The sequence below is a fragment of the Nothoprocta perdicaria genome, unplaced genomic scaffold, assembly GCF_003342845.1.
Source record: "Nothoprocta perdicaria isolate Ctin4 unplaced genomic scaffold, notPer1 scaffold_369, whole genome shotgun sequence".
Lineage (NCBI taxonomy): Eukaryota > Metazoa > Chordata > Aves > Tinamiformes > Tinamidae > Nothoprocta > Nothoprocta perdicaria.
Window position 1 is genome coordinate 41,877 of NW_020455609.1, and position 12,208 is coordinate 54,084.

The 12,208-nt window shown below is 49.6% G+C and overlaps 1 protein-coding gene across 3 annotated transcripts in view; it reads left to right on the forward strand.

Annotated features, from left to right (window-relative positions):
• Nucleotides 1-12,208, forward strand: part of LOC112951734 (protocadherin gamma-C5-like) — a 38,727-nt gene that overhangs the window by 12,223 nt on the left and 14,296 nt on the right. For all 3 annotated transcript variants that reach the window (XM_026044495.1, XM_026044493.1, XM_026044494.1), the window contains exon 2: nt 4,883-4,941. In XM_026044495.1, coding sequence (XP_025900280.1) covers nt 4,883-4,941 — 59 coding nt within the window. The remainder of the gene's footprint in view (nt 1-4,882; nt 4,942-12,208) is intronic.

Consider the following 12,208-nt stretch of genomic DNA (forward strand, 5'->3'; position numbering starts at 1 on the left):
AGGAGGAGGGGGCTCCCCCGCTGTTGTGAGACGTAAAACTGTCACTCGGTTCGTCCCCTGCGCTCGCCGACTTTGCGCGCCTCTGTGTGCCGAGGAGCCGCTCAGCCGGCGGGGCTGCGACCGTGTCCGCGAGCCCCCCCCGCCCCCGCCCGCCCCGCTCTCTCTCTGCCCGGCTCGGCCCGCGGGAGCTGCGCGGGGCGCGGGGGCTCCGGCGCGGGGCTGCGCGGCGGAGCCTCCGGCTCCGGGAGCGGGACTGGGAGCGGGGCAGAGGAGGGCGGGGAGCAGGGGGAGGCTGCTCGGAGCCGCTTCCGCTCCGCTCGCACAGCCGCCGCGGCATGCACGGCGCGCGGAGTTTGCGATGGCAGCGGCTGCTGCTGCTGCTCGGAGCCCTCTGCGCCCTGCCGCCCCCCTGCAGCGCCCAGCTCCGCTACTCCGTGCCCGAGGACCGCGAGCCGGGCTCCTTCGTGGGCGACGTGGCCAAGGACCTGGGGGTTGAGGTGCGGAGCTTGGCCGCCCGCAACCTGCGCCTGGTGAGCGAGGGSGAGCAGCGGCACTTCCAGGTGGACCTGGCGGCGGGGGTGCTGCTCCTCGACAGCAGGCTGGAYCGGGAGGCTCTGTGCGGCCAGAGCCCCACGTGCTTCCTGCATCTCCAGCTCGTCATGGAGAATCCCCTCCAGCTTCACCGAGTCGAGGTGGACGTCCTCGACGTGAACGACAATGCGCCGCAGTTCCACAGGCAGCAAGTGGCTTTGGAGATCACCGAAGTCGCCAACCCCGGGACTCGGCTACCCCTGGAGGTAGCGGAAGACCCTGATATGGGCTCCAAYTCCATCGCCACCTATGAGCTCAGCCCCAGTGAGCATTTTGCCCTGAGTATCAACGTGAGAGGAGATGGTGTTAAAATGCCTGAGATTGTCCTCCAGAAAGCACTGGATAGAGAGAAAGCAGCTGTCCATCATTTAACCCTGACAGCCCTGGATGGAGGGAATCCAGTGAAATCTGGCACTGCCAAGATCACCATCCATGTCCTGGATGCAAATGACAACCCACCTGTCTGCGACCCACCCATATCCAAAGTGCATCTGGAGGAGAACGTGCCAGTGGGCACACTGGTCACCAAGCTGAATGTCACCGACTTGGATGAAGGCCTCAATGGGGAAGTGGAATATTCTTTCAAAACGAGCAATAACGCACCTGGGAAGTTCACCAGGTTGTTCGACTTGGATCCTCAGACAGGGGAGATCAGAACCAAAGCCTCACTGGACTACGAGGAATCCAGCGCTTATGAGATTGCAGTTCGAGCCAGAGACAAGGGATCACCGGCCATGGAGGGACACTGTCACCTGCGAGTGGAATTAATCGATATCAACGATAACAGCCCAGAGATTGTGCTGACTTCCCTCTCCAGCCCAGTGCAGGAGGATGCAATCCCGGGAACTGTGATTGCCCTCATTGGKGTGAAAGACAGCGATTCTGGTGACAATGGCCAGGTCCACCTTCAGATAGCTAAAGACCTCCCCTTTAAACTTGTGTCATCTTTCAAAGAGCACTTCTCACTGGTCACAGATGGCCCCCTTGATCGGGAGAAGGCCAGTGAATACAACATCACTGTGAGGGCTACAGATTCAGGGTCCCCACAGAGGTCCACACAAAAAACAATTTTCCTCCGAATTGCTGATGTGAATGATAATGCGCCAAACTTCTCCAGCCCTTCCTACACGGCTCACATTCAAGAAAACTCTCTTCCGGGGACCTTTGTCTTCTCAGTGTCAGCATCTGACTCTGATGAGGGAAGCAATGCCAAGCTGTCTTATTCTATGCTGGACAACGGGCTGCAAGATTTACCTATCTCAACTTATTTCCAAATAGACCAGGATAATGGCACCATCTACACCATCCAGGCTTTGGATTTTGAGCAGGACAAGGTGTTCCAGGTGCCTGTGGAGGTGAAGGATGCTGGGTCTCCCGCTCTGAGCAGCACTGCTGTGGTCCATGTGTTTGTCATGGACCAGAATGACAATGCTCCCRCCATCGTCTACCCATCTGTTCCCAAGGGCTCCGCCTTCCACCAAGCCATCCCAGCTTTGGCAGAACCTGGCTATTTGGTCACCAAAATAGTAGCTGTGGATGCTGATAGTGGCCATAATGCCTGGCTGTCCTACCATCTGGAGGAAAGTGTTGAAACTTTGCCTTTCCGCATAGAGCACCGCTCTGGAGAGATAAGGGTCGCACGGGCCCTTCAGGAGTCAGAAGCTCCCTATAGGCTGGTGGTTGAAGTGAGGGACAAYGGGACGCCGTCCCTCTCAGCCTCTGTGGCAATAGTCATCTCTCTGGAGGAGAACATGCAGGATTTTGCCGAGTCTATGGACCTCCCCAAATCTTCTCCCAAGGATCCCAACATAACTCTTTACCTTATCATCTCCCTTGTGTCCCTTTCCTTGGTGTCGTGTGTGACATTTGGTATTGTGGGCGCCAGATGTTTGAGGGCTGGCTCTGGCTCCAGCTGGACCCTCATGGGCTGCTGCCAAGGGACAGGCCGCAAGCCCACCACCCATTTCCGYGGGCAGCTGAAGCCGGACGGCTTCATCAAGTACCTGGATGTGGGAGGAGCAGGCCTGACGTCCCAGGCACAGCAATACACCTCCTGCTTCTCTCCCATGTCTGATCAAAGCGATTTCCTCTTTGTAAAACCTTTCAGCCATTCTAGCACCGCCGAAAGCATGGTTGCCTATGAGCAGGCGACCAGCACCTTAGCGAGTCCCTGTGATGGGGTAAGAAATGGGTGATGTTTGTGCCGTCCTGTTTGCTATGGGCAGTGGTCTGTACTGTCCAGGTTACTTTGCTCTTCTCTGCCTGTCCTTCCGCTAAAGAAGGTGGCCTTGAGGATGAGTATGTTGCCTTCACCTGCCCGGGAGGTGGCTGGTGAAGGATTTGGCTCTGCGTGGTGGTGTGATGGCAAGCGGTGAAAGTCACGGTCAACTGAAACACTGTGTGATTGTGACAGCTGGGTTAAAACAGGAGAATTTTCTTTTGGCCTTCTTGGTACTCATTTATTCTTAAAGAGATTCTTAGCATGATCTGTATATTCTTTTCTTTTTTCTTCTTTTTTTTTTTTCTTTTTTTTTGGCATTTAACTTTATTCTGCGTGTCCTATGAACCTAGGCACAGAAGGAAGTTACCATAAAGAAAAGTTTCTCASTGCTTATCTTGCTCTGGTTTAGGAGGTGTGCTGTAGAAATTTCTCATTTTTTGACTCTGAAATGTTAACTATTGATTGCGCCCAGGCAAGTGATCTCTATCAACCATGGCAAGTTAAGGCAGGGGGCTTTGAATTCGTAATTCATCACCAGAAGTAGCGATGTTTTCCTCTAAGGTCGTGATGACCTTGTATGCCCTTGAACTTGGAGAGACCTAGGCAGCAGCGTGCTTCAAAAACTCGAGACCTTTTTATTTGTATGTCTAAATATGRATTTAGGTGACTGCATTTAGCTGTACCTTTTATAACTTTGGCATATATCTCTAAAGACATTTTGTGTCCGTAAATGCCTGCCCTAAATTTGAAAGTAGCAATTATAATAGGAATTCTAAAAATAGATTGGGAAGGGCTTATTGATTGGGAGATTGTGTGCCAGTGTGTGCAGAAAATGTGCGTATCTGAAATCCAGAGGACGAGTGTTTAAACAACTTAATTTGCATGCAGCATGGAGAACAGTGGGGCCGCTATTTTAGGGAAGTCAGTAATTTATTCTAATGTATTCCTTCACCAGAATCATCAAAGCTGTGGGGAAATTAGCAAAATCACATCTACCAAATAAAAATCTAGGTCAGCTGTATCCGTCTTCAATTTTCCTTAGTAATTGCATGTACAAGCAGAATAATCCTATAAAATTTCTGTTACGCTTTATGGACTGTGAGCTGCTCATTCCTAAGGTAACTGAGAGAAATGTTACCCTTTCCAGGTAGCATTTCCAGGTAACACTTCTGGAGTTAATTAAGAAGATTACAATTTTAGGAAGTATGCGTCGTTCAGACAGAAAAGAGTCCTGCTTTTTACTGATCTTCACAAAGGCATGATTCAAATGAGTAATACAGAGTCCTTTTTCGTGTCCTTCCTTATTTACAAAGTGTCCATTGTCTGGTGGTAAAATAACATGGACGAAAAGGAATACAAGGCCTGCTAATGGAGTTACAAAGTATGTTGCTGTGTCTCATGGTTATTGTGTCCCCTGAACAAATAATGCTTTTTTTCTGGTTGTCGGAAGTTCATTYTTTTCTGTGTGGACAGAAAAATATTGCCGTGCTCCAAGGCCAAAGCATCTAGGAAAAGTCATTCAAACACAATGTGTGAAATCAAGATCTCAGGCAAGCCTTTTTTRAGGACAGAGAAGGACAGATTAGGGAGGTCTGTTATCATTTCACCCTCTGGCATTAAAAGGATCTTTCCCAGTATCAATTAACTCTCCAGTTAATTTGCCACCCCCACTTCCCATGTGCTCCCCTAAACTCGTTACTTTGGTACCATTTCTCCTGCTAAAATTAATGCCCTTATCAGATTGCTTCATGCTTCATTTCTTTCACAGCCTGGTTTCCTGAGCTTCTTTGGAAGATTATTCTCTGAATAGTTTTTGTCATGCTTTTTAGCATTCACACTGCTTCAGAGACAGTGAGGAAAGCAGGGTGGGTTTAATGTTCTTTTCTCTCTCCCTTGCTGTCTCTCTCTTCTCTCTCACTTTTTTTTTTTTTTTTTTTGGTTATTATTCTAGTTGATATGCTTTCTGTGGAAAGAATACTCTGATATTCCAGAGTGAAATAATCCAGGATCCCTTTGCTTTGATTTCAGACAGAAGAATAGAGGAGTTAAAACTTTCTATTTTCTTTGCAGCAAGCTCAGCCTAACACAGACTGGCGCTTCTCTCAGACCCAGAGACCTGGAACCAGTGGGTAAGTGCTTTTCTTTTTCTTTTTTTTTTTTCCCCATGCATGTGTCTGGATTCATTTCCTTTGACCCTGGTTGTAGTGCTGGAGGCTCCTTGGGTAGTAGCTCTGAGGATGGATTTTCACCATTTCTTTGGTAGAGCTGCACAGCTAGAGAATTGGGAGTGGTGCTGTTTCTGTGTTAGCTCCGTTTGACACTGGTGTGACAGCTGTTTGGAGCAGTGCATCCGGTTTTGGTGTCCACACTTCAAGAGGGACACTCAGGAACTGCAACAAGCTCCAGATAAAGTTGTGAGATATATAAAGGACTGGAAAACATGCTTCATAGGGAACGACTTATTTTCTGAAGCAGATATTGAGCATTTAGGCAAGATTTAGGTAGATTTTGAGTCCAAAATAAACAATCTCTCTCCCTGCTCAGAGGCTCTTGAAATCACTGAGTCCCTTTACCAACCACAGATCGTTAGGCTCGGTGCTGATTAACTGCATTGCCTGGTCTGGCTCGAGCACTTAGTGCCAAACTCCTGTGTAAACTCCCAGGCAGCCAGAAGTTGTGCAGATGAGGCCTAGGACCTCAAAGACCTGGCTAGAAAATTGTGTCTTCGCCCTGTCTAACTTATTCCAGCAGGATCATGTTCCTTCAAAATGCAAGTGTACATGCTTTCTTCTCTGAGGTACTGTGGCTGTAGAATTAGTTTTGGGAAATTAGGATCCAGTTCCATTTGTTTGGGATTTTGGGCCCATTCTCACATTCCTTGGGAAATGCTGTAACCCAACACAGGGTAGTTCATCCAGATGASGACTCCTTTGCACCCTTCACACTGCAGCTGGGCAACAGAACAGAGGGATGCTAAGAAAAAAAAAGAAATTAGATCTAGTGGGTGAGGAAACTCACAGGGCAGAGGTCCCAAGGTCTGGTCTTGCTCTCAAAACTATGCCTGAGTTTTTAAAATAAGCTGTATGCAATGTCAAAGTTCTATAGGTAGAGGAGGGAACCTGCCTCCTGACTCAGTACCCATCTCTTGATTGTTGTCCCTCTTACCTCTCGTTCAACAAAGTTTATCTTCCTTGCTGCACAGTGAGGAATCATGGACAGAAAGTGCTGAGCAGTTGTCTTTCACCTCTCCCATCTCCTCTCCTAGCTCACAGGCAGAGGGAGGAGATCTCTCCTGAGAAGGAACTGTGTTGAGCACCATAGGGATAAGCAAGTAGTTAGGAAAGGATTGTGCCTTCCTGGGTCAATAGCCTAATCTAGTGTGGGGTGACTGCAGAAAGGACTTCAGGATAATTTGTATGTGGAAAGATTGTAATGCTGGCTGGAAGAAACAGAATTAAATGCTGATTCTGGGCTTCCTTGGCAGGTTGGGTCAGGTATTTTATCTGTGCAGATACTAGAGAGCTCACATCTCTGTACTTCACYGTAGCTGTTGGTGGGCTGGAGCGGCTGCCTTGTAGTTTCTGACAACTCTATATGGGGATCCCAGGGAGCTGGGCTCCAGTCTGGGAGTGCAGTTAAGTGTTCGCTGTAGCTGACTGCTTACTGTCTGAATCCTTCTCTCGAGGTGGCTCTGTAATTTAGTTTTGCGGAAAGAAAGTCGAGAGACCTGCTATAGCCAAGTAGTAAATACTGTCACGGCAGTTAAACCTTGTTACTAGGCTCTCCCAGTTGAGAAAGCTAAAATAGGAGCTCGGGTTTGATAGCGAGCTAAAAGTATTCTAACTAGCAGTTGGGCATCAGCTTTAACAACAAGGAAATGTCTGGAACAGTTTCSCAGAGCTCTGTTGAACTCCCCATGAGTGGCAACTTTTTAATCAAGGAAAATATCTCTAAACATTTATGCTCTAGTTGAAATGGTAATTAGCTGGAAAGCCCCGTGCTACAGAAGTACACAGGAGCCACTGTAATAGTTTTGCTACGAGGAGTGAGCAAACGAGCCCCATCAGAGCAGCTTTGTTGCTCTCCCTCCTAGCATGGTATCTCTTCTAGCATCCTCTCTTCCAGGCACAGGGATAATGCAGTGCTGACCTACATAGCTCAGTGATGAGGACCTTCCCTCAAATCATGGGGCAGGGGCAAGCAGGCAGGCAGCCTCAGTTCAAGGGCAGCCAAAACAGCACCTCAAGCAGATTCTGGTGCATGTGATTTTGGTCGGTTTGTCCTCAGCGTGCTACGTGATCTGGAACTAGGTGATCCGGTGTCCAGTGCAGTCCTTGAAACAATTGCTGAAGGCTCCTATCAGTGCCAGTTCTGGCAGTTTTCCACGCACAGACTGYTCAGATTGGCCTCTGGGGCCTCCGAACACGGGTTTGTACTGAAATAACTCGGAGGATTTTGATTCATGCTGTTTTTCACCACCTGCCCATGTGCAGATTTCATGTTTGCGATGAAACTACACKCACTGAATTTCATGTCATTTCCTTTTATCCCGTCTTAAATTAAAGAAGATGCTTTTTTATTTCCAAATCAATGTTAAGATTTAAAGAGATGTCAATAGAAAGTATTATCATGTGGACAAAGACTAGCCCTGACAAGTCTTGGAGAGCAGTTTGCTCCTTATTGTGCTGTTCCTGGGTCTTACTAGGGTTTTTTGATGTCTGTTGTGTGAATCCTSAGACCTCAGCTGATTGCATAGACATTAAGGCAAGGGAAACTGCCTGAGCTCTCCTGTTGTTCTTTTCTTCTCCCAAAAATAAGCTTTTGCAGCACTGTGTGCTCCTGAACTCCGGAGCTCTGCTTGGGGCTTGGCAAGCCAGCCCTGAAGTGAAAAAAATTCTTAACTGAATTTGCCTAGTGCAAATTAAATAGCAATAAAGACAAGGCAGCTTAGGCTAGCAGATTGAATGGATCCTGCAGGGAGTCTGGCACTGACCCTAAAGCAGAAAGTAGGCTACAACCAATGTTGTCATTTCTCTTTCAATATTTTAATATGCAGTGGAAGAGAGAACAACCCTGCCTTTCCACAGTGTAGACCTGGACACGGAGAAAAATCCCACATGTCTCTGACTACCTAGAACCAGTCAAAGCTCAGTGTAAGTTCAACAAGGCAGGAGCTATCTCTTTTTCTTTTACGTCATCACTTCTAGTGGCCAGTAAAGCGGATTTGCTCTTTGGTGATCTGAAACAGAGGAGAGCTGTCAGCAAACTAGACAATATCCCTGGAAAGCATCAGGGGTAGCATTAGACCTTTAAATTAGGAGAGTGATTCTCAATTAATCTTGTTTGGGAGAAGCAGGAGTACAAATTGATTAGCTTAATAATGTTTGTATTTTGTTTCCTTTTTTTTTTTTTTTTAATGTACCCATGTAGTCTCTGGGCAGATGCAAATGAATGCAGAATGCTAATTAGCAGCAAATTCAATTCAGAAACATATCCTATTGGTGGGGGTTGTAGTGGAGGCTACAGTGTTCAATTGTCCAGAGCAGTGCCAAGCTAGCGGCATTGCAGGGTGAGTCCCTGTGGGATTGACAGTGTGGGATTTCCCGGGATGGGTGGCCGGAGGGGAGGAGAACACGGGGACTGGTACCGGTGTGAGGGACCCATCTTGCTGATCTTTCACCAGAGGAACAGAGAACTGACTTGTGCCCCACATGTTCATGTTCTTTGCTCAACAACCCCCTCGTTGTTTTGATCTTTGCTCGCTCGTTTATTCAGCAAAGCGCTGGGCTTGGGTCAGAATTTTGTACTTGGAGGAGCAGGGGAGGGTCCTGGTAGCCTTGAGGAGAGCATGGGAGGATGATGAAGGTTCCTTCCCATCCAGGCTGGGGAGGGACTGTGTGTCCTGGGTACCTGAAGGAGGAACTGGGGACAAYCTCAGGCCACGTGGGCTAGAGGAGGCGATTCCAGACGGGGCAAACTGGGGAGACTGAGGTGGAAGGATTCAAAAGGAAGTAGGAGACTGTATGGGGATCCCAGCACTTAGAGGGGAGGGATGAGTAAAATATGCAAACAGGAGACAATGGATTGTCATTCCCTTCACACACACCCCCCACCAYCAATCTCCTCCCTGTGCTAATGGTTTTAAATGCCTCTGTGAGCCCTCCCAGGCTAAACCCGGTCAATAGTGATGTTCACTTCATTCACCCATTAAACAGCCGCACAGCTGCCCTGTCTGACACAGGGCCACTGTCTCACGACCTGTGYAGAGGACAGCAGGGATGGGGCAGGGGACACACTCACGTGCAACTCTGGTGATAGGAAAGCTGCAATCTTTCTTCCTTGGTTCCTTTATTTATTTATTTTTCCCACTCTTGGGTGCCAAAACTTGGACAGTCATTACTAGATGAATCAGACAGATGGAAAAAAAGGCATTCCGTGGATATTTTCTAAAGCTCCTGAAGCGTTCTTGGTATCTCGGTGCCTGCAGGAAGCACAGCATTCAGATAYGCCCTAAGACCTGGTGCCACTCCAGGGGCTTCTGGCATGTACTTGGGAGCATCAGGAGCTCCCAAGTGAATCCATCACACCAGCAGGCCAGGGACACGTTCCTGCAAAGGAAACTTCTATGTGGKGCACTCAGGGCACCCTGGAACCGTGCCGTGTGTTTGGGACTTCCCAAAGCGTGTGCAAGCCGGAGCACCGGCAYGCACGCAGGGACACGCGCACGCTCCTGCATTTGCACAGCGGGGTCAGATGCTCAGCTCAGACAGATCCACACGCAGGTTCCAACAACATTTCTAAGTCTTTCCACAAGCGGAGAAGTATTTGCTGACTGAATGGTCACGGCGGGGGCGGCCTGTGAGTGTTGTAACCCTGAAGGAATTTATGCTGCATGATAGGTAACGTCATGGTCAATACCGTGGCGAGTACTAAAGTACGTCAGTGTGTGGATGGGGGTGGGAGACAGCGTAAATACTCTTCGTTTTAACTTTCATTCACTCATTCATTGAAAAYGTGGCAGCTCATGTCACACATGGGAGCTGCGGGCTCCCCGCTGTAGGGAGCCAGCTGTACTGCAGAAGGGGACGTGCTTCTCTTCTGACATACTATTTGGTCCCCATCACATCCGCAGCCTTCTGCTTTGCCCACAGCCTTCTGCAGCACCCTGTCTTCCTCCATAGCATCCCCAGCTGTGCCCTGCAGCAGCAGAATGAGCGCTTATCACCATCTCCCTATGCTGWGTGTCTACCCAGTGATGGGCTTTGACAGGATAGCTGGCAGGGAAAGCACAGCGGGTAACTGAGCCTTCCCCTAGCTGGAGAGCGCAATTAGGATCTTTCTGTGCTGATTTTCATGTAAGTGGTAGGGGTGCAGTATGTCAGCAGCTTCTACGGGGCCGGCAAACCTGATCTCAGCTAGACAGGAGTAAAGGAACGGTCAGACAGCAGCCGAATGTCGGGAGGCCCTGGGAATAACTCCTGGCACTCCTGCACTGCCCAATTGCAAGCGCAAACTTCCCACTCTCAGCCCTTCATTCGGAGGGGCAGCGGGAGCAGCAAAAATAACTGACACCCAGGTATGTTAGGAAGTAGATTGTAATTCCTCATTTTCTTCCCAAATGCACCGAGACTCAAGTCAACATCTATGTTGCGGCAGCAGAATTTGCTTCTGAACATGAGGCTTTGCATGTTTTGTAGGTGAATGAAAAGAGGTGTAATTGTCTTAGGTCCAAATTCACTAGTTCCTTCTGGCTGTTTGCATCTGTCTGGGCAGACACTTGCAATTCCCTGGTGGCTCCTGCAACGTGTAGAGCACAGTGCTGCTTTCAGCTGCTTGACGTGTCTCGGGGAACACACAGGCTCAAGTGACAGGCCAGGGAAGTAAAGTGCCTTTGGACTTGCCCCGCGGTCATATCTGCTGTTTGCATGATGTTTGCTCTTCGCTTCTCTCTGGGGCTACATGAAGGCCCCTCTTGTGCACCCACTCACCCTGGATGGGCAGGAGAGCAGTGCCTTGAATGCAACCATGGAGCCAGGCGAAGGTGTGACCAGGAGCGTGGCAAGGTCAGGGCTTGAGGAGAGGTGCCTGAAAAATCACAGCACCCTGGGAATACCCTTGGTTGAAGTGCACACTGTGGCACACAGGGACACACAGCTCCAGTGTGTTCTGGTCCTCAGAAGCCTGAAAAAGGAATGCATTTTGAGGAGAAATTTGAGGTCCTTTTTGTGAGGAACGTGCCAGATAAGGCCATTTCCAGCCTATGTGGGACTTTGCTCAGGAAACATCTCTGAAGGATCCACACAACCCCAGCAAAGGCCAGATGTGTGATTTTGCAATGTGCAGCATTGCTCTGCTCGGAGCTTGGGGGGTCTTCAGATGAGACTGAGCTCTGGAAGCTCCAGGCTCGAGCTGCAGTTTCCTATTGCACAGCACAGCGGAAAAGCGCTTTAAAGCATTTAAAGCCTGGCTTGGCCCTGGTGCGCGCTCTAGTCGGAGCGTGTTGGTGGGGGCTGGGACGAGCACGGGCAGGGAGAGATCCCGCGGGAGCCGCTCCGATGCTGGAGCAGGAGCTGTGCCTGGATAACTGCTCTCCTTTCTCCTCTCCCTGGAGTGCCCGCGCCGCGGCCTGCTGCAGTGGAAGGCGCTTCCCGGGAATTGAAATTGGAGCTTGTGCAACGGTGTCTCCTAGCTCTGCCCCCGCTTCCACAGCTGCGAGACAGCCCAGCTTCCCCCGGCATTGTGAGGGAGTCCTGTGAGCTCCCGTCTCCCTCCGATGCATTAACCCACCCTCACAAGAAGCTGTGTTTGGATTTCTYTTTAGACCACGCAGCCCTCTCCAGCCTGATGCTTCCTTCCTCTCCCCAGAAGGAGGGACTGTTCTGGGCCAGTATTTTGCTGCACTTTTGTTTGTTATTTGTCGTGGCCCTTGAACCCTGAGACATCCGGATCCTGCCAAGCTGGCCAAAGAGCRATGGAGAGAGACTTGTGGAGAACGGGAAATGTTCTAGCTGAGGATTGTGTTTGTCACTCTGGAGGTCCCCAAAATATCAGGACTTTCATCATCATGAGTTTATGTTTAGAAACACTATTTTAGGTAGCTTAGCAGGTGCGACATGTTTAATTTTTCTCCCCCCATCTGTTTCCTGCACAGCTGAGCCCAGACCACTGGCTGTAGAGGCCCAGGAATGCAGCAAACAGGCACAATAACAGCTCCRAAGCATTCTCCAAAAATAGCTTCCCTCTCATGTCTGTGGCATGTGTGGTGACAGGATGGGTCATGCAGACAGGCTGTTCTTTGCTCTTGTTTATGCTGCTGGATGCAGCTCTGTCATAAGTGCTGGGCCTCCTCGTGCAGGGCGGTTGTCCACAGGCTCCCTTGCTATCCAGCTGCTGCAG